General features: G+C 40.5%; 3 protein-coding genes across 5 annotated transcripts in view; 2 read left to right on the top strand and 1 right to left on the bottom strand.

Annotated features, from left to right (window-relative positions):
- Window positions 1-6,694, top strand: part of nbeal1 (neurobeachin-like 1) — a 43,922-nt gene extending 37,228 nt beyond the window's left edge. For both annotated transcript variants that reach the window (XM_042404793.1, XM_042404794.1), the window contains 12 exons: window positions 264-381; window positions 835-932; window positions 1,049-1,165; window positions 1,288-1,377; window positions 1,487-1,596; window positions 1,713-1,885; window positions 2,209-2,303; window positions 2,604-2,720; window positions 3,725-3,886; window positions 4,134-4,282; window positions 4,387-4,522; window positions 5,720-6,694. In XM_042404793.1, the coding sequence (XP_042260727.1) occupies window positions 264-381; window positions 835-932; window positions 1,049-1,165; window positions 1,288-1,377; window positions 1,487-1,596; window positions 1,713-1,885; window positions 2,209-2,303; window positions 2,604-2,720; window positions 3,725-3,886; window positions 4,134-4,282; window positions 4,387-4,522; window positions 5,720-5,824 (1,470 nt within the window). In that variant the 3' untranslated portion in view covers window positions 5,825-6,694. The remainder of the gene's footprint in view (window positions 1-263; window positions 382-834; window positions 933-1,048; window positions 1,166-1,287; window positions 1,378-1,486; window positions 1,597-1,712; window positions 1,886-2,208; window positions 2,304-2,603; window positions 2,721-3,724; window positions 3,887-4,133; window positions 4,283-4,386; window positions 4,523-5,719) is intronic.
- Window positions 6,695-6,704: 10 nt separating this feature from the next.
- Window positions 6,705-15,481, bottom strand: LOC121892032. 2 transcript variants are annotated; one of them, XM_042404800.1, is made up of 8 exons: window positions 13,597-15,481; window positions 13,407-13,444; window positions 12,104-12,319; window positions 11,784-11,852; window positions 10,802-11,598; window positions 10,495-10,632; window positions 9,818-9,929; window positions 6,705-8,933 (listed from the first exon to the last, which is right to left on the bottom strand). In XM_042404800.1, the coding sequence occupies exons 2-8, from the start codon at window positions 13,441-13,443 to the stop codon at window positions 8,860-8,862; spliced, it is 1,443 nt and encodes a 480-aa protein (XP_042260734.1). In that variant the 5' UTR covers window position 13,444; window positions 13,597-15,481; the 3' UTR covers window positions 6,705-8,859. The 2 variants fall into 2 exon arrangements, with proteins under 2 accessions (XP_042260734.1, XP_042260733.1); XM_042404799.1 differs by having other exon boundaries at window positions 13,407-15,481.
- Window positions 15,482-15,668: 187 nt separating this feature from the next.
- Window positions 15,669-22,213, top strand: fdx1 (ferredoxin 1). The gene is made up of 4 exons (XM_042404802.1): window positions 15,669-16,064; window positions 19,448-19,572; window positions 20,311-20,440; window positions 21,935-22,213. Exons 1-4 carry the CDS (start codon window positions 15,931-15,933, stop codon window positions 22,041-22,043), a joined length of 498 nt encoding a protein of 165 aa, XP_042260736.1. The 5' UTR covers window positions 15,669-15,930; the 3' UTR covers window positions 22,044-22,213.
- Window positions 22,214-22,352: the final 139 nt, after the last annotated feature.

Below are 22,352 nucleotides of genomic sequence, written 5' to 3'. Positions count from 1 at the left end.
TCTAAGGGGCGGACAACAAAACTAATGTGTGCCTTTGTGTGTCCATTATACCTGAGATAATACTCTGTGCTTTGTTTTTCACATAGCCAAACAACATCAGAATGTACATGTTTTGGGTGGAATATTCCTTTAGTGGAGTATCAGGCCTTTTGATGTAATGGTAATACACGTGTGTGTATTGATTACAGTGTTTATTGTGTATGTGTCTTTTGGAATGACTGGTTTATGACCACAGTGTGTCTGTGTGTGTTTTTTTAAAACAGGAGTCTGAGTATGTGTCCGCCCACCTTCATGAGTGGATCGATCTGATCTTTGGTTACAAGCAGAGGGGCCCTGCAGCCGTGGAGGCCCTCAACGTCTTCTACTACTGCACATATGAGGGTAAAGCATCCAGAACAGTTATCATGCTGTCATATCATATCATGGTTTTATTCATCATATCAGTCTTCCAGAATATTTTTGTATTCAGTACTGTTTATATAAAATGTTTTTGGCAACAACTTGGTTCACAAATGATTCCCTGAACTGCAGAGGACATAAATATAGATAAAAACAACAAACTATTTGTTCCAAGCGCTCAATCACACTCGTGGCAAACAAAATAAAATAACTTCTATTAATAATAATTTAAGTTTGTATCAGCAGACACGATAGACAAATACACAAACTGGTGATTAGTGTGTCTCCAAATTTAAAAATGAGACTAGATTGATTCCAAATTTTTTTGCTTTTACACTAAGGCTACACCGTCAGAAAGGCTGCTTCCAGAGACATCTTAGTCTTTGTAAGTGAGTTTTAAGTGTAGTGTTTTTGAAGATTGGTTTGGTGTTGCAGGGGCGGTGGACCTGGATGCCATCACTGATGAAAAGGAGCGCAAGGCCGTGGAGGGCATGATCAGCAACTTTGGACAGACACCCTGCCAGTTACTCAAGGTGCAGATACATGATACTTTTTAATTAAAAATGAACAAAAGAATTACACCTTTAGTGAAGTTCTGCATGTGTGTTGATAAACCTGATTCACACTTTTTACATATGTGCGTGTGTAGGAGCCCCATCCAGTGCGTCTGTCTCAGGAGGAAGTGGAGAAGAGGAAGGCTCAGCTGGACTCATGTCCTCTTAACATGTTTGAACACCTCAGCAACCTCAAGTCCTTCTTTGTTGAGGTTTGATTAGTCTACTGCTTATTTACTCATTAAAGAAAATTTACAGGCTGCAGCACAAATTAATTTGGAAATATTCTTCTATAATAATTCTGATTTAAATTCTGTCCCTTGTCATTTTGCAGGGCATCAGTGACAACGTACCGCTGGTTAAAGCCGTGGTGCCAAAGAATCAGTCCCATTCCTTCATCACCCAGGGGAGCCCCGACACCATGGTGAGCCTGAGTGCTCCTTCTAAAAATGTGTAAAAAAAAAAAGAATGAAGGGAAAATCAGAAGGGAATCATAGGCGATTGACCGTGATGTCTCTGTGCTCTGTCTCTAGGTGACTGTGAGTCAGAACTGCCTGGTTGGGACCCATGGGTGGCTGCCTTACAACAAGAACATCTCTAACTACTTCACCTTCATCAAGGACCCCACAGTGTCCAACACCAAGTGAGAACACAGCACACATGCAAATACAGTCCATGTAAAACTGTGTGATGTCATCTGCACTTTGATACAGTGCTACCTTTACCAAAACTGTCTTTATCTCCCCCTTTCATGTCCAGGACCCAGCGTTTCCTGTCAGGACCCTTTGCCCCCGGTATGGAGGTAACAGCGGGACTGTTTGTGGTCTCACACGATGGCAAGTTGCTTTTCAGCGGTGGCCACTGGGACAACAGCCTCCGAGTCACCTCCCTGGTCAAGGGCAAGACCGTGGGACAGCACATCCGACACATGGGTAAACACACAGCCTACGCATACCTCAGTGAAGAAAAGCCCGCCTCTAGACTTGTGTCTCATCCTAAACAAACAGGCCAGATAAGATGAGTTCATAATATTTATATAAGTAAATAAATGCCTGTTGTAAGCTCCAGCAGGTCATGACACTGCTACTTGATATAGTAACATAATAAACCTTCTTCCCACTGATGTTAACCAGAAAGGTAAAGAAGCCAGATTCAGTTCATCTGGAAATAGATACAAAGCTGTGTTTGTGTGTGTGTGTGTGTGTGTGTGTGTCTTCTAGCAACTGATCAATGTTTTTGTCCATCTGTACTCTAGACATTGTGACCTGCTTGTCAACAGACCACTGCGGCATCCACCTGATCTCCGGCTCCAGAGATACAACCTGCATGGTGTGGCAGGTTCTGCAGCAGGTTAGGACAGCCAGTGATCAGCTGCTACATATTGACATACAGTTTTACTATATGTTATTGGCTCCTAACTTGGATTTAATTTAGATAAGATTTAAAATGCAGACACAAAAAAAATCTATATTCTTGTGTGTTCATTGCTCAGTAATCAATAATTATATACTTGTAAATGTCACTCTTTTAATAGTCTCGAAGTCATATATTTGTAGGATTTATTTGTGGGTTTTACTTTCAAGCACTAATCAAATTGCTGGTTGATAAATAGCTTTATATAACTGTATAATTTGTTTTGTGTACTTGCAGGGTGGAGCTCCCGTAGGTCTCTATCCTAAACCAGTTCAGGTGTTGTATGGACACACGGATGAGGTGGTCAGTGTCAGTATCAGCACAGAGCTGGACATGGCTGTGTCTGGATCACGGGTAAGATCATGAAATAACACACACCAGACTGCACCTCCGGGGAGGTCACCACTGATTGTATCATTTGCTGTGTCTTATCTCATCCTGCACTTTGATCTAAATTAGTTTCCATAATGTAATTTTTAACTCGGAGGGGGAGAGGAAGAAGGTTTCCTGCTGTGGATGGAATAGTGTGCTCTGTGGAAAAATTATTCAAGGAGCGCTCCAATAGCCGAATGGTTTCTTCGCATGCTACATAACCAGCGAGGGTCCTTTTGTTGGATGTCATACCCATCTCTCTCTCCCCATGTTTCCTGTCTGCCTTTTCACTGCCCACTGTCTAATGAAGGCATAAATGCCAAAAAGTTATTAAAAAAGAAAAATTATTCAGTTCACATGCAGAGTTAATTGGCTGGAAAATGGGATTTAGACTGAAGTCCAGTGGCCTGGTTAAAGTGTAATTGAAGTCTTTGAAGGCCAAGAGATGTGTAAGGTTTTGAATATTTTTGTAATGTTTGTTGTTCAGTGGCTGTGATTATTTTGGATCTGAACAGTGATTTTACTATTTAAGCACTGCCAACAACATGCAACACCAATTGCAGATTGTGTAATGTTATTTTCCTGAAAAATGATCTGAAACATTCAGACTTTAACCAACTCTTGAAACTTTCTTTTTATTAAAAATTTGCTTCCATTCATTCCAGTTATTTGATTAAAAGCTTAATTACTAAACTGGGAAATGAACAAATGTTTCAGGTAAATTAATTATTGATTTATCTTTGTTGGCAATGAAATTAATTTAAAACAGGAACAACACTGGCAGCACATTTGGGTAATTTAATTTTGTCAAAGTTTGATAAAGTTTGCAGAAGTTCGATCCAAAGTTCCCAGTATAAAAAACAGACATTCAGTTGGCGGGGCGCCATCAGAAATTTGTTGTAAAATCTTTTATTGCCTGCATGAAAACGTAGATGAATAAAACCGTGTGTGTTAGTTAATGTCTACTCCCGCTCTCTGTGCTCCAGGATGGGACGGTGATCATCCACACGGTGCGTCGGGGTCAGTACATGCGTTGCTTGCGACCGCCGTGCGACAGCTCTCTGCCGCTGTCTATCCTCCACCTGGCCGTGTCCTGGGAGGGTCACCTGCTGGTCCACACCTGCCTGGAGGGCAAAGCAACACTGAAGGTGCATGCAAAGCTGCTGATCACCAACATTTGAACATTTTTATTGTTATATTTATTGCCTGTGCTGAATCTCCATTGTTGTAGTGTGTTAATTTTCAAGTACATTCTGAAAATGTTGGCAATGTCACTGAAGTGAAATGGATAAAGGAGGTTAAGACTGAGTTGATATTCTAAAAATGGTATGTCATTAAACTACATACCCTCCTTCAATTTATGACCACTAATATAATTATTTTTTCTCCTCCCAGGATAAAAACGCTCTCCACCTTTACTCTGTAAATGGGAAGCACCTCTGCAGTGAGCCTTTGAAGGAGCAAGTGACTGATATGTGTGTTTCAGGAGAGTATGTAGTCATCGGCAGCGAGCAGGGATACCTGTCCATTCGAGACCTCTACAGGTAAACTTTCATTTGTACAGGAGTCAACTTAGAAATGTATGATCCTACTTATTATCAGAGATAAAGTCTGTGGGCATTGTAGACATAACATTTTCTCTGTGCAGTCTGTCTCTGTGCGCGGAGCCCATGGCCATGAGGGTGCCGGTGCGTTGCGTCTCCGTCACCAAGGAGCAGAGCCACGTCCTGGTGGGCCTCGAGGACGGCAAGCTGATCATCGTGGGCGTGGGCAAGCCAGCGGAGGTAAAGAACTCGCTGAGGAACTACATCGCTCAGAGCCTGGAGGGATCGCCGCTCATGGCCTCCCCCCTGCTGGCCCCGCTTCGAGCTCGCTCGCCAACCCGTCTGCTGCACCAGCGCGACCAGCTGGTGTTCAGCCCCGCTCCCAACTCCCAGAAACCCTAGCAGCTGTAATCCCTTCCTCCCCTCCCATTGCTATAGATCTGTAGATGCTGGAGCTAGACAGGCACACACACACACACACACACACACACACACACACACACACACATATATAGATAAACCCAATGCACATATCACCTATGTTGCAATACTTGGCCTCAATGTCCCCAAAGACCCCGGTACCCACAGTCAGCTCTCCTTCTCAGGGATGGTTATCACCCACAGTCAGTCATTTGGCTTCATTACTCCCTTACCAAACCACCACACACACACACACACACACACACACACACACACACATACACATCTGTGCTTACATCTGAGCCACATGGATTTGACACATTCCTTCAGCTCACAGCTGATTAGACAGTGGCCACTAGGACCACGACTGTGATTATGAAAGCAACTTGCTGTGCTTACCTCATTCTCTTTGTTTGAAATATTTGGCATCTGTGCAATATTTGGCTTGATTTGGCCATTGAACTGGGATAACCTCCATCCCATGCTGTTTACCTGAAGTGTCATTATGTTACGTGTTTGAGTGTGCTCTACAAACTAAAACACATATGCTGTGAAACAAAACACTAATTAACGCTTCTGCAAGCCATATTAACAGAGTAGCTACAATCTAATAATGCAAACTAATAACCTTGCACCAAGATAGAATATAATGTTTTGATACTGTAAATAGTAGAGTAGTGGAGGTTGATAACAGGCAGCCCCCGTCTGGATAGTTTGATGTGAATCATCGCACCTTTCTGCTTTTTCATCTTTTCTTCTCAGATTGACTCACAACAAAGTGAATCAAGCTTTGATTATTTTCTTTATTGCCTCACCAGCCTCACAAGTCAATCAAGCTCCAGTTAACTAATCTATCACTCATGAATCATATCCCTCCTCCTTTTTTTCCCCCCCTTTCCTTTTGTTTCCTTTGACTTCATGCTTTTCTTTCCCCACTCTCCCCCTCCTCCACCCCACTTCCTCCTCCTCCTCCCCCTCCTCTTCTTCCTTTTCCTCCTCCTCCTCCACTCTTCTCAGATGCGTTCGGGCCAGATCACACGGAAGCTGTGGGGCTCCAGCAAGAGACTGACCCAGATCTCCTCGGGGGAGACGGTGTACAACACCCAGCACGACCAGAACTGACACCCATCCCAGCCCCCGAACCCTAAACCCTCTCCTCCACGTTCATCCCACATTCCTCCATCATCATCACCCAGTTTGCCTCCTTACCTGTCAATCACCAAACAGGTGGCCTCATTCATTCTGTCTGACTGTCCTTAAAAACTCCCTTCAGTTCCTCCACCACCTTCCCTCAGTTCAGTGGGTGGTGGGCAGCGGTTTTGGGGTGCACAGAGTATCACAAAGTCTGCATGTCCATACGTCTGTTTATGTTTTTCTCTGTGTGTATCCCTGCTTTGGATTGAGCATATGGCGCTGGCGCTGTGGCTCAAATCCAGAAGTAGCCTCAGCACCACTACCCACCACCACACCCAAACATCATGGCTTCTCTCTTCATCCCCCGGCTACTCATCATCATTTCTACATCACACTACACGGTCAGCCTAATGTTTCTCAAGCAGGAGCCTGTTCACAGAAACACTGTTTATTCTCCAACCTGCTCAGCTCAGATTTGACAAGATCGGTCAGCTAACTGCTCTCCTAGCCGAGGAGGGGTCGATCGCTGAGCTTCAAACATGTACGTGCGTGTGTATGTGTGTGTGTATGTGTACGCGCGTGCACGCATGCGGAGTGTATCGTTCTATCTCAAAATATAGTTTCAAGTGGCCTTTTTGTCCCCCCTTAGTTTGCCTTCGATGCAGACAGGCGGGCCTGTACTCTGTAGGCTGAGACTTTTAATGGTTGCCTCAAAGCTGCCACACAGCAGCCTTATGCAGTAAGACGGCTCCATCACTCACAAGACCAAACTCTCTGCCTTTCCTATGTGTTTTTATATACATATATATGTGTGTGTGTGTGTGTGTGTGTGTATGATCTTCATTTGTTTTGTTTGTTTCATTGTTGATTTCTTTGTTTTCGTTTCTTATTTTGGGTTTTTCTTTTCTTTTTTTTTTTTTTGACAAATGTATGCATGTGCCCAGCGACTTGGCATCTGTTTGTGTGCATGGCATTTTTGGTCCATTTTGAGATTAGGTAGGAAACACAGTGATGGAGCTTTTTTTTTTTTTTTTTTTTTTTTTTTTGGTGAACTTTTACATTTGGATATTTGTTTGAGAAACATTGCGTCTGTCTTTAATGATTTAAGATATCTAGTTTTGTAAAGAAAAAAAAATCTCACTACAAGCGAAACACTACATTCTTAAACACAACAAGCTTCCACGTGAAGATTTATCACAGCAGTACAGAGAAAAAGAGGCTGGTCAGGGCTCCTTGAAATCACGCAACACATGGCTCTCTGTGCTTCATCGAATGTTTTTAAGTTACTTGAATCCATGTTTATTTATGAGTAAAAGTAGCCGTTTTTGTACACACTTTGTTTCTAGTGCATCTTGAATACAGATATCAGTATGGCATATTTTAAACTCTTCTGACTGTTCAGACTACCTGTAAAAGAAGGAGAAAGAAAATATCCTCAAGGGCTTCATGACATGTCAGTGTTAACAGCAATACAGCTCCTTCGTCGAGGGCCGGTCGATCCCTTTTCCTGTTTTTTTCCTTCCCGTAGTGGTTGATCTGCCAACCATCTCCAGTCTTCCTAAAGCTTAACTGGGACGGTAAATGTAACCTAACCCACCATGGAACCTCCTCCCCTCACCCCCAGCTGCCTTTAGCTTTCATCATTGCCTCAGACTTTTATTGTTTTTACATCTCATTCTCCTTCCTGCTCATTGTGAAGTAACTGATTTCAGAGTTTTTTCTCTCATGGGGCATCAAGAAGGTTCGCATGCTTCGGTCAGGTTCGCTCGGGAGACATGTTGTTCGTGCGTGAATGTGATTTCTTTATTCTTCAACTCTGTAATATCAGAATCACAAAAAAAAAGCCACAGTATGAAGCTCCTGTGGATGAGACTGTGTGATTTATATTTTTGCACCATACTTGTGAGTGTGTGTGTGTGTGTGTGTGTCAGCGCGAGAGTGTGTGTGTATGTGTGTGAGGACATGCCAGTGATGCATGTGTTTATTTTTTAATAGCCAAATTCTTGATTTCATCAGACATGTTGATATGGTGTCTCTGACTCTGAACCATGGCAGCCGCTGATTGTTTTGGCTCAGTCATGGGTTCAGCATTGGACACACAGTTGCTCTAATGGTTCTCTTTTTTTCATTTTTTTTTTTGTTTGTTTGTTTTTTTCAAGGTGATTTTGTATTTAGTTTTTATTTAAGAGTCACAGCGAGATGTAGTGCAAAGACCAATTTGTGTCCTTCTTTGAGAGATTTCTGTGAAAGGTGCATACAATGTTTTTTCAATGAGGTTTTTTCTTTTGTTCATCCACATTTGTCATTCAGACAAAAGACCACTGTTTGAGTTGTCAAACCGACTTCCTCGACTGCAACAAACGGAGTGCCTTTATCCCAGTGTGGTGTTAACATAGAGCTAGGTTTTTCTCATTACCGAACCTTATTGTCCCCGACCTTGCAGTAAATCAAATGAAAGCAGCATTCCAGAAGTTAAACCTCCACAGTTTCAATGGGAACCAAGAATAAAAAGGACTTCAAAGCAAAATCAAAAAGTACTATTTTGTGTCTTAGCAACATCTCTGTGACTGTCACCAAATGGATGTGTGTATATCTGTGATTATTTATGAAAACAGTATATAATGTACAGCATGATTTTTATTTCTGCGTATTTGAAATGTACTTTTGCACTTTCCAGGTACTAAATTGTAACAAATTGTTTTAACTTGGCTCCCTAATCTGTACAAACTGCTTTGTATACACAAGTGGAAAATGATCATTAAAGTCTTGTCTAAATTTAAATGAACTGTACAAATTTGTGGTTTATATGTCTGAGGTCTTCGCTGTAAACGGTTAACAGAAGAATAAAGTGACTGCTGTGGCTGAGATAAAAATGTTGTGTTTTTTAGACAGAAACACGCAGATGTAACATGCTATGTTTTATTAAAGTTGATACAAATAGACATAGTGAAGCGCTGGTAGATGCACAGTTCACACATCTCAAATCAAGAGGGCCGCTCTCTTATGCTGTTTCTTTGTGGTTTTCATGCAGTGATCGGGTACGAGCAGATGGATGCTCTCTTCAGTTCACAGTCGGCAGCCGTCCACCAGCTCTCATCTGCAAAAGAGGGTAGGGAAAGATTTGTAAGGGAATTCTCTCAGACCATTCAGTAAAAATATGACAGAACCCAACATGTCTGATAACTGGCATTTACGGTATTTCTGCTTTAAGTCATCTCAAAATGCTGTTTGATAATTGTGCCAGGAGATGAAGGGACAGATCAAAGAGGAAACTTGTCCAAGGAGATTGTCAATTTGTCTTTTATGCCACAGGGCAAAGATCACCTTACAAGTTACACCATACAAGTTAACTTTTTTGTATCTTATCAATTCTCTATGATGGCGCCAGTTATCTGCACTTCTCTGAACTATAACCCTTAAATTAATAGTGCAGCTTAAGGTGTGAGTCCATAACACATATAAAAACACAAATAAAATTCCTAATATGTATTTTTCTACTCAAGTAATGAATAGATGCTGGTGTTAAACTAAATTATTACAGTTTCACTAAGTTTACAATTTTATTGACAGAGCTGGTACATAGATAAGACATGTTAAAACTGCACCCTGATATTGTTTATTCTGTTGGGGGGTAATCAAACACAGCACTTTAACTTTTAAGCATTTTTTTGTATATCTTTAACTTTTGCAGTATCAAATGCATAGAGGAGTCATATAGTCATAAAACTGACTCAGTAGTAAGTGTTATACAGCAATACCTATCTTAAGTTTGCTGCCATGAAAGACCACAGCAACAACACCTCTGAATGTATGGAATTGAGAAAGGGTACGTTTTAACTCAACTTGATTTTTAAGATAGAGAATGTGCTATTTCTTCTTCAAAAGTGACATAGTCTGGCTTTATGGTCTGCCTGCCTGATAGAGAGGTCTTCTGGGAAATGCTGACTTCAGTATGTTTGTGTGTGTGTGAAGGCTTCTTACCTATCTTGAACATCTCCACACAGACAGGTTTGTCGGTGTGAATGTTGGGGTGACCTGGCATCCAATTGCTGTAACTCCATTCTGACCCGTCTACCCATGAAGCCTGCTGGTTCTGAGGTGTGCAACACATACATGTCATATATATGTGACAATATACAGACACTAGCAGGACTAGTCCATTCTAAAACTGACTTATTAACATTGGTCAGACCTTCCCCACTGTGGGAGAAAATTTCCTTCTAACACTAGTACATTTTTCCATTTTGCTTTCTGGCCTCACTTGGTGACATAAGAGAAACATACTGTACGGAACATTTTTAAATAAAAGTTCAAAGGTCAATGTTTTACCAAGGTAAGAATAACACTATCTGTCCTGTTGACAACATATCTGATGAAACTCTCCTTGGCCTCCTTTCAGTGCCACAGAACAGGACTAGACTGCTGACGCCACAGTCAGAAACTATACTATATATGAACTTAGTTTTAATATGTTTTTTTTGGAGAGTCAGTCCAGATACTAGGCAGGACAGTTTAAGTCAGTGTTCCTTAGCTTATTTTACTTTATTTTTACACTGATCTTATTGGATTGTTTCCCTGCTGCTACATCACTACAGCAGTGCATATTTTTAGAAAAAACATCTGGTCTTCTTAGTTGACTGTTGATAAAAGGAACTTGCCTTGACCGTGCCTCCCAGCCACGTCAACGTAGGGCTGCTTGCGCCACCATTGGTAACTAGGGAAACCAGACGGGAATGCAAATCGCCACTGGTTACAGATGCAAGGTCAGCATTTGGGCCAAGAGCTCTGCATGAGGCCTGGAGACAAAGCACACAAATGTCTGAAATTTAATTTGTAGAGCCCAAAACATAGGAAGTCTGTCTTGGTAAGCCTTTGAAACTAAACAGTATTGGTGTCAGGGATACACCGCTGAAAGTTTAATTTGGCATCCATTGTTGTCATGGTAGATATAGGATATTGCCTCACCTGTGCTTCTTGGAAGGCCAGCGGCATGGGATTGAACTCAAAACAGTTTCCGTTGATGACCTCCCCCTTACATGCCACAGTCTTTGTTTGGAGCTTGGAGGTGGAGAGTTCAGTTCCCTGTCTAAAGCCATCTCGGGTAGACCTGAAAGGTTCGGTTCCCTGTCTGAAACCATGTGGGATGGACATGAAGGGTTCGGTTCCCTGTCTGAAGCCATCTGGGATAGACCTTAGGGGTTCGGTTCCCTGTCTGAAACCATCTGGGATGGACCTGAAGGGTTTGGTTCCCTGTCTGAAGCCATCTGGGATAGACCTGAAGGGTTCGGTTCCCTGTCTGAAGCCATCTGGGATAAACCTGATGGGTTCGGTTCCCTGTCTGAAACCATCTGGGATGGACCTAAAGGGTTCAGTTCCCTGTCTGAAGCCATCTGGGATAGACCTTAGGGGTTCGGTTCCCTGTCTGAAACCATCTGGGATGGACCTGAAGGGTTTGGTTCCCTGTCTGAAGCCATCTGGGATAGACCTGAAGGGTTCGGTTCCCTGTCTGAAGCCATCTGGGATAAACCTGATGGGTTCGGTTCCCTGTCTGAAACCATCTGGGATGGACCTAAAGGGTTCAGTTCCCTGTCTGAAACCATCTGGGATAGACCTGAAGGGTTCGGTTCCCTGTCTGAAACCATCTGGGATAGACCTGAAGGGTTCGGTTCCCTGTTTGAAACCATCTGGGAGATGCGGAGCAGAGGGTTCCTCCACCCGAACCCAACCACCACCATTCTTCTTGGCTGGTATATCAACAGGAACTGAAAGAGAGAAGGCCTTTAGATAAGATAAGTATTGTTTGAGTGCATAAAAGACAAAGAAATTTGGCTATACAGACATCTCTGTATTTTGGTAGTTTCTTGTGGGAAGGAGCTGAAAGTAGTGGAGAATAAATCATGGTTGAATTTCTATAAATTGTGACTATTTCCTATTCTGGCTTCCTCACCCTCATCTTTCAGCCATTGTCTTCTGTCCATTTCTCCAAATCCATTTCCAAGAGAGGGTTGGATGAAACCTGGAGGAGGAAATGTACAAACGTAGATAACATCGCACACCAACTCCATTCAGAAACCAGGTAGTGTTGGACAGAATTGTTTTTTTTCTGAGGTTTTGTAGCAAATTAATTAATTCAAATGGGCACCAGCATGTTTTCATAGTTTCATTTAATAAGCTGCCCAAATCAGACAATAATGCACCTGAATTGGTTAAAATAACTAGTTCTTGTTGAGGTTTTGACAGACAGTACATCAGTGTGTCTCTTCTTACCAGCCCTCCTGTCCATCTCACTGATGTGTTCTTGCACCAGGCCAGTGTTGAGGTCAACAAGGAATCTCCTGGAGGGCTCTGTACCTTGTCGGAAGCTATCAGGAACAGCTTCAAGGATGTCAAAGTGTTCAGTGCCCTGCCGAAAACCATCAGGAAGCTGGTAGGAAGATGCCTTCTGCAAACCTCTAGGGGCTGCGATTGGGGCGGCTTGGAGGCCTGTGATGGGAATAATTTATTTTCCAGTTAGCTGTTGTTGGCCGTTTCTTCACAGGCTGAGAAGGTTTGTGAAACATTTATACTCAAGATCTACGATCATGCAAACCCAAGTGAGTGTTTGAATACACAACCTTAGACTTCCTTGCAGATGAAACAAATAACCTTCCCAGTTAACAGATAGATAACTCTAACTGTTGGACCTTTTACATCAATTATTAACTATTGTGCCAGAAAAATATCCAGGCTACATCTTTAACCACGTAATAAATCAATAATAATCAAATCTAATCTCTGTACAGGTCAATTGCTCTGATTATGTTACTGTTTGCCACGGCAACAAACTACAAAGCCACAATTAATTATGACCCCTGAAATATTAAAGTTAATTGGGATCATGAAACAAAATCAATATGTTCTGAACTCAATCAATGTTTGACCATGTTTTTCTCCATTTCTGAGATATTTCTTGTGTTTCTTTCCATTGAGCAGTCATGTGTATCTTCACGATAACCAATAGTCTGTTAAAAGTGTGTAAGTAGCAATACATTTTTTATATACTCCAAATAGATCAAAATTATACAGTATAGGGGAGAACTGAAGCTCAAATCATGGACACATTTTCCAGACTTTATCATGATGATAAGAATTCTGTGAACTTGTACAAAAAACAGGCTTGTTATGTTGAGATAGTAAAAAAATGTTCTTGAAAACCAAAAGAAAGATATTTTAATTTGGTTTTCTTGTGATCAAGTGAAAGATACTTGATAATCACAACAAAAGGTTGTTTTGGTGATCACAAGAAAGGCTATTTCTTGCAGTTATTTTGTAATCTCATCAAGGCAAAACCTCTTTGTCATAATCTCAGAATAATTATTTTTGGAAAACAGGATCATGAGAAAATGAAATATGAGAAATAATAACATACTTGTCCTTGATCAAGGACACTTAAAAATCACATAATTGGCAAAGTAAAGTGCTTAATAAGTCACGCAATGTAAAATAATGCTTATGACACAATGGCACAGAGATTAATTATCAAGATATATTGAAGATAAGTATCTGATGAATGAAGGCAGTGAGATCTTACCTGACAGTGTCAGGAACAGGAGCACCAACTTGAACATCCTGTAAACACCAGAATAAACAGAGCAGCTTTTCATACAGAAATCTTTAGCCAGGTCAAATCGATTTTAGCTTTTTAGCTGTTTCCACTGTTCTGTGTCCTGTACTGTAAACCTACAGCCTGTGGAAATGGTGTGTCAGTTTGTGTTGCTCACCTGAGACAGCAGTGATGAACAGTGAGCAACTCAGAGAGAAAGGGGCACTCACAAATATGTCACTGCCTTGCTCATAAACCCTAAACCTATCATGATATTTGATGCACTTTGCCCTCATGTTACTCGCCTGATAACGGTTTGAACATAATGCTGGTATAACTGCAGTTAATAAAGGCTGTCGACAGTGTCAACCTGTGATGTGACGTCATCAGACAAAATAGACAGTTTCCCTGGATATCCTGTTATCCACATCCTGTTTTCCGGGTCTTGCAAATATGTTAAAGGTGAATGGCACTTGGTTGAATTGAGGGGTAGCTCAATCAATATTTGTGAACGTGGACAGGGAGTGAAGATTACAACAGATAGATGGTATGTTGGTGAATAAATGTGACTGTGAAGGCCACTAAAGGTTGGAGAACAAGTATTTTACAGGTCATTTTGATGTTGGTGGTACACATGTACACCTTGTTAGTACTGTGGACCTAATGACAGGTCAGGGCTCCTCATTCTCATTAAAAAAAAAATCCTATGCTTCTTAAATATTTGTATGCTCTCTTCCAGAATCACCATTGTATTTCAAGCATGTTAAAGTATAAGATATTAGGTCATATTGATTCTTTACAAAAGAGGAGCCTATCTTTGGCTCCACCTGGTGTATATAGACACTAACAATGACACTACTGTTGGAATAACCAAAAACCAAATATTGTTTACATTTATATTAAATAGTCAGGCACAGATTGTTTTCAGTAAATGCTTCATTGTGAATATTGTAACCCTTTTCTGTCTTGATTAGGTCATAGTGCTTTTAACTAGGTGTGTCCTGTTTTTAACATTCAAGGTTGTCTGTGACATCTGATTTATTTTTTTCTTTCATGTCTTTGGCAGGAGAAAAGAGTTTGAAGGTCCAAAAATGTAGAAAGCTTTGACCTTTATTGAGTAACACTTGGAAGTTGTTCGATTATATGACTGGGTGACACGGCGGGGCGGTTACAGTGTGCAGCCCCGGAAGGTTGGATCATGTGGCATTCATGTGATGTTGGAGTAATCGGAAAAATGAGTTCCCAACTGAGCATTATGAAATCAGAAAACAACCACTCGGTAAATCGGTTAAAATTTTGGCATACGACTTGCCGAATGTTGACATCATATATGCAGAAACATGATGGACGAAGTAGTTTGGTTGATGGGAAGAAACTTTTTACTGATTCAAATATTGCATATTAACTTTTTGCTCACATGTAAGTTGTAATATGGTATTAGGTTGTAACCATTAGTTATTGTCCATGTAGAGTGACCTAGATTAGTTAGAAAAATTATTTAGCCCTTATTTATTTATTAGCCAGTTATTTATTTATTAGCTATGTATTTATTAGGTAGTTAGTTACTGTCCACATAGAATGATCTAGATTAGTTAGAAAAGTTATTTATTAGCATTAACCCTGATAACAAGTCAGGTAAAGCAATATTTAAGTGGTTTTAGGGAATGCACTGGTGCAGCAACAAGTCTGGGAAAAAAAGTCAACAAACATCTTCTTTGTAGCGTTCATGTTGTTTCCACATGACGACCTAAAAGCTAATAAACACACCGAAATTGGAAGAATGACTTCCCAGCTCGGGAAATGGGATCATCTGAGGAGCACGTGAATGCAGCATCAGCCGGAGGGACGAACTCTCGCGAGGTTGGGGTTAGGTTACGGGTAAACTCTCGCGAAAGTTTCGCGAATCGTCCCTCCAGCTGCTCCATTCTAGCACCAACCAGCCGTAACGGAAGAAAGCTCCGCTCTGCCGGGTGATTCTGAAGTATAAAACGAGCATTAAAAACCTCATTCAGTGTCAAGCTGGCGGTAATTAACAACACACAACGGGAGCCTTCAAAATAAAAGTAAGACACACAAAAACGTTCTGACAGTGGAAGGAAACTAGTGAGTTCTCAACGGTAGATTTTGTAGACTTCAACTCTCTGTACACCTCTCATTAAGCCGGTAGTTAATTGTAACTGTGGACGTTGTAATTCTGGACTGTGTTTGCTTTTAGTTTGAAGTCTTGACAGGAAGTTAGCCTTATCTGACGCTGTTTGCATTAACAGGAAATGACTCGGGGACGGTTCACATTTGCTGATTGACCACATCAATGCGGACAGTGTGATTGCAGCCGATAACATCAGCTTACTTAGTTTGATTTGTAGCCGTTTACTAGTCAGTCGGCTGATTGTGGGGCTCATAGTTCGGTGGTCTAGTCAAACCATTTCAGCTGTGCAGCTCAACGCGTCTAGCGTGTGTAGCAGGTCTGGCAGTTTCTCAGCTTGTTTTCGACCTCTCCTCTGTACTTTAAATGGCTTTGGTGACAGCGTTAAGGAGACTGGCTCATGTTAGGTTAGGAGAGTACTCGCGGAGGACGGCGGCGGCAGCTTCTTGTGCCTCTTTGACCGGTCACAGGAGTCTCACCACCGGCACACAACCTTTAAGGTAGGTTATCTATTTTACCGAGAGAACACCGCTCACACACAAACCAAACTTTGGACTCAGTGCGGTCTGATATGGAGACGTACGCCAGACTCCATTCAGAAAACAGGCAGTTTAATGTGACCTTTCTAATCAACACACACCTGGCAATTTCTAGCAGGAAAACCAGGTAGACATTTTTATCAATGTCCTTCTTTTTTACTTCTCTTTTTACAACTTGCTCTCATCGTGCACACGTGTGAAGGATACACCAAACTTTTCAGACCAAACTTTTCAGACCAAACTTTTCAGTCCAAACTTTTCAACTCGTGCTTTCTTGCTCCGACAGTTGGAAGCACCCTGTAAAGTCCACTCAAAAATGGTTTCTTTGTGTTCCTATAGTTGTATGTTTGAACTTTACTGTGCAGAATGATGTATGTGTAGAGTTTGTTTTCACGTTTATCTGCCGAAAGTAGAAAATTTCTCATTGAAAATCTTATTTTAAGAGGCGGGCCTACGAGCGTTTTGTGACATCACAAATAGTTTGGAAGCCAATTCTGATCCAATATCCAACTGAAATAAGTGTAATATGGAAACTTAAAGCCTCCAGTGTACAAACACTGAGAATTGACTTAACAGTAAAGTAGGAGACATCTCGTGTCTGCAGTTCAACTTGAGAAATGAAATATATTTGCATAGATTCTGGAACTTTTAATGAGATTTTAACAAGATAATCTAACCTGTGTGGAAAAACCATTACAGACACATTATTATTGACATTAGAGTATTTTACATGTCTGGAGGGGATCTTTGAGTTAAAACCAGCGTCAAAAAGCAAACATTTACATAAAATTTAAATGAAAGCCTTGAGGTTTATTTGAAGCTGCTGTTTGATTTGGTTCATAGCTGTCACGGTTGTTTGAAAGATCTTATGTATTTTGCACTCAGTGTAACATTATGAATGGAGCTTGGGGTTTAAATGTTTTCCTTTTGGTATTTTGTAAAATTGTAGTGTGTGAAAACTAGTGTGAACATGCCACCAAACAACTACAGAGTGTAAGTTTGTTGTCTCAACTTTCTTTTTTTAAAAAAAAGGTTGATTGAACCTTGGATAAGGTAAGACTTGTTTCAACAGAACTTGGCCCCGTTTCCCAAAAGTGCCTGAAATTAGTTAGTAGACTTGCAATGGGCTAAACATCATCTTAGCCTTAAGATGCTTTGGTGAAACAGCTGCCAAATCTCAAGCCTTCACATGTCCACCAGGCCTGAGTGATCTATATATCTGCACAGCTACAAGGCTTTGACCAAGGCTGGGGTTCCCAGGGCCAAACAACTTGTTGAATTGCATAATGGCTGCTGATTTGCAGCTCAGGTTGAAGGTTTGGTTTGCCGGACTGGCCTTAAACTGGCTGACACTGTCCCTGTGTGCTCCCATCAGGCGGGCATGGTTGGCCCTGACCCTCCCACAACTTGTGTTTTGAAAAAATCCACTTGAGTGATCAAAGTTTTGGTCACCAAAGCCTTTGCATGTTTTTCTTGTCTTAAAGGGTCATGTAGTGCAGGAGAGGGTATGGAGGAGAGTTTAATGACTGATAATTTTTTTTTTTAAAGCGGATTATAAAGGGTTCCCAGTGGTGCTGGGAATCCCAGAAGGTCATTGAGTTTGATATTTGTGGTCGTGGAAAACAGAGAATTTCATGTCACGTGCGAGTGTCAGCCTTAGACTTTTAGTTTCAAAGTTTTGCAACCATGAGTAATGTATGACATTTTGTCAGTGTGCTGAGCGCTCATGTGTCATTTAATTGTCCGAGTTAAGCAATAGTAACACAACTTTGTGTAAGATTTAGAGCTCTGAGGTTCAGTGGTGGTTCAGGCATGGCCTGTCTGTCATATGCCGTGAAATGATTTGAATACAAAAAGGTTATCATTCAGCCGTGGAGATAATGATCTATGCAGGAAAATTGAATGATTTTGGTGTCTTTGTTGTTTATTGTGAAGACTTATTGTTCCCTCTTTGTGGCTGCGTTTCATTTGATTCAAGTTAAATACGTTTTTTTGTTGTTTTTTTTTTGTTTTTTTAGTGCACAGCTCCACAAGAGTTTGTAAAATGTCCTGCTCATGATTGAAAATCCTTGTTAAAACCCAAACTGAAAACAGTCACTTTCATTTGATTCCCACCTAAACATCTAATCATGTCAGTTAAATATTGAGTTGATGTTGTTGACAAGTCAACACAAATGAAGAATTCTTATCCTGAGACAGAAACATTCATTGACTGTTGGGTTTTGTCGACTCCTACACAATGTACATCATCCACCAGTGTTAAAAAAAAGTCACATTCTGTGTTTAAATCAAGTGTCTTAACTTTTTATACAATGACAATTGAACGGCTGTTTTTGAAGAGTGTATTTGAATAATGATGAATATCTGCTGTCATGTGCAGAATATGAAATGTTGTAGAATTACATGGACTGTAAATTTTAATAATCCCCTAATTTGTCTCATGTCATTGAATAAGAGACCTCAGTTACTCATTTTATTAGTGTTGATTTTATCAGTTAAACAGTACCTTTTTGAGGATCCAGTCGGTGATGGGAGTAACTTCCCTTCATTCACGCGCTGCATTTATTGATGTGGTCAAGCCGTTATTACAGCAGCGTGAAGTGATTCTCAACCACACTGCCACAAATACATATTTCAGTGTCAGGGATACTGAAGGCAGCAGATTACCTCACTTTACCTCAGGCTTAAATACTTGGAGCCAGGCCACTCGGTTCATAAGTGAAAGTATTGTGTTGCATTCAGATCTGTTGTGTTCTGGTGAAACAAATGTAAGACAGTCACGGAGAATTAAACTCCATTAGTTGGAAAGACAGCAACTTGTTGTTTCCTTTGTTTTGTGACTGTTGCAGTCTGAATTCAATTTTTACTTGGCCAGGACTTTAGGTGTATTCTGGAGATGTTTTGTTTATTGTGTTGGAGTTGATCCAATGATACAAGCCAGTCTAATATGAGAGTAAACTGTGCTCATGAAAATAATCAAGACAGTAGTGATTTCTATATAATTACATACATTCTTCTTGTTCCCATACTAAGACTGAAGCATTGACATCTCAGGTCAGTAACTGAACTGAGTGCAGTGATGAGTTCTGACCACTAGAGGGCAGTGAAGTGAGGTGGAAACATACAGCCTGTACTGAGCCTGCCAGGACAACTAATCATCAATTCCTGTTCAGGAAGTGATCTCAGATTTTACCAAGAACCCTGATGAGTTTTTATGATAAAGTTATTTCAGTGTCTTTTAGCAACCGGTAATCCTGTTATCTGCCGTGCTTTAAAATGTCAATCAAAATTGGTTAAAAACTCAACACAAACTTAACATTTCTCTCCCTCTGTGTGTGTTACAGGTCAGACAACAAGGTGACGGTCCACTTCTACAACAGAGATGGGGAGAAGATCACAGTGAAGGGGTCGCCTGGAGACTCTCTGCTAGATGTTGTCATCAATGAAGACCTCGACTTTGATGGCTTTGGTACGTAAACACACACACACACACACACACTTTTGCATCACAGATTAAGATTTACAGGTTTGGATGAGATATAAGACCAGTCTTACAACAGCTTATCTGCAGGTCTTTAAGTCTTAAAAAGCATTGATTTGAAAGCATTGAAGTTTCCTCAAAAAAGGCCTTAGAAGGTCTTTAAAAGTCTTACATTTCATTCACAAAAGTCTTAAATATTTTATCTAAACCTGCTGTAGGAGGTAATGTTAGTCATAAAATGTTTTTTTTATGTGTTTTTTGCAAAACTTGGCTGGAAAATCCCTGGATGTGTTGTTCCTCTGACCTTAAATGAGTTAGTTCTTTTTAATTGGTTAATCCATTCATCCATTCTTTTTCTGCTGCTTATCCACGTCCATATTAATGAATAATTAGTTAAATAATTGGGAATAATTATGGGAAAAAATGTGTAATTTAAATAAACTGACATTTTTATTGCACTTGATAAATAATTCTAGCCCTTATCATCACTTATGTTTTTTTTTATTGATACCTAGTTACACGTAGTCTGACTATAGAACAGGTATTAAATTGCTTCGTATGTGATATAAAAGTCTTAAATGTAACCAGGTGAAGCTGTAGAAACTCTGTGCCAGCAGATCTACAGGAACAGTCAGATTCATATCAGATAGCTGCCCGTCTTTTATATGAGCTTATCTATAAGATAAAGTTGTAAAAGTGTGTTTATGTGTGTGTGTGTGGTTGTAGGAGCATGTGAGGGGACGTTGGCGTGCTCCACATGCCATCTGATCTTTGAGGACGAAGTCTACAAGAAGCTGGGGCCAGTCACAGACGAGGAGATGGACATGCTAGACTTAGCCTACGGACTGACTGACACGTAAGGGAAAACACACACACACACACACACACACACACACACACAGAGTGAACAACAAACCTGCTTTTGTTTAAAAACATTAATATTTCTCATATTTGTAGTGTTTATTAGAGTATCCAGTAGCAGGATTATACTTGACCTTTAATTGGATTTTTATAAAAATGACAAACATGACATTCAAATGTTGTTTTTTGCTTTTGGACAACAATCTGTGACACATAATCATGAGCTATATCAGGCTTTGGCTACACAGACAATACTTGATGATTGGATGAATTTCTTCATCTGTTATTGTTATTGTTTTTCTCGTGGAACACGCTGATAAGCTGAGATAAAATAACGGCAGCATTATCCTTTTAAGAAAGTGGTCTCACAGGCCGAGCGATGCTGATGAGAGAGTTCTGTGGAGATAATGAGATTTGTCAGAGTTGATCAGTTAATCAGTGAAGGGACAAAGGAGTCAATACAAGCGAGCCCCTCCCTTCACACACCAGCTTAACGTCCAGACAACATCACACCAAACAAGCTGTAATAGATATAATAATAGAAATATTTTATTTTATTTATAGTTTATGTAACAAGGACAGTTCAGAGATATAGTTTAAAGCTCGTTTCCATGTGTCGTCCCTGAGCAGAGGCCATTAATAGTTGTCAAGTGATGAATTAAAACATAACATTTTGAAATTGGATACAATAAAATATCAGTATTAAAATTTGAAAAAAAGCCAAAGGCAATACTATTTCATAACATTGTTAAAAACAAACAGTTTATCAGTACAAGACGTTTTTAACCAGACATGTAACATTAATACTGGCCAACATAAGCAGTGTATCTTGGCTCAGTGAAAATGTTTCAAAGTTCTGCACGCTCAGAATTCAGAGTTTTCACCAAATTTTTGACCAAACACGACAGTCGCCTCTAACGGAGGCTTTTATACATTGAGACAGAACTACAGGTTGTTCCAAACTGTGTCAGAGATTATGCCTTTTAACTATATTGCAGCAGTGATGTGAGTTAGGTGTTTTAATCTTTATTTTCAGTGTTTTATATTAGGACGTGGTTGCATTATGACTCAGTATGAACTCTGACTGTATCATTGAGTGCATGCGTTTGATTTCTTATAAATAAATAAGTAAAGTTATGAATAGTTTTTGACAGTTTTGTATGTGAGGTATTTGCTTATAATCCAAATGACAGATGGACATAAACAGAGCTGAAAGGAAAGTGAATATTGGATTTATATGAAACTCAAACAACTGCTATAAAACATTCCAAGCAAATGCCAAGTTTATGTTTACAGATATCAACACATAGCTGCACAGTTCAAACAACTAAAAACTCTCTCATTAACTAGTGCTGATCATTTTTTCTCTGGTTCAGACCAAATGAATCAAACTACAGGTGTGAAAGTCACCTGAGAGACATTTTAACAGGAAGAACTGACAGGCTAACGATATAAAGACTTAATATTCCTCATTCTTTCTCCCCCGCAGATCTCGACTGGGTTGCCAGATCTGTCTGACCAAGTCTCTGGACGGCATGGTGGCCAGGGTCCCAGAGAGCGTAGCTGACATCCGACAAAGCAAAGACGGATCCTCTTAACAGGGAAGCAGCCGCTGAGAAGAAACGTGGATGTAGACAGTGTGGTTGTGCCCGGTCAGAACCGATGGTACGACATATGTCCACAGGGACGATGGTAGGTGTAAACCTCTCACTACTGCTGTATCTGGTCGGCTGCCACAGTATCATTTCGTCCTTTTTTTTTTTTTTTTTTTTAATAAGAAAACTTTAAAAAAACAACCAAAACCTTCAAAGTCACAGACAACTAGAGCCAGCTATGGATAACCAGGACTTAGACTGAACCTGTAATCCTCAGTTTACAAGACAGAATGTAACCATCAGTGAACCCCG

The sequence above is a fragment of the Thunnus maccoyii genome, chromosome 24 (genome assembly GCF_910596095.1).
Source record: "Thunnus maccoyii chromosome 24, fThuMac1.1, whole genome shotgun sequence".
NCBI classification, from domain to species: domain Eukaryota; kingdom Metazoa; phylum Chordata; class Actinopteri; order Scombriformes; family Scombridae; genus Thunnus; species Thunnus maccoyii.
The sequence above is the reverse complement of the archived record's forward strand: the minus strand, read 5'-3'. Positions and strand labels throughout refer to the sequence as shown.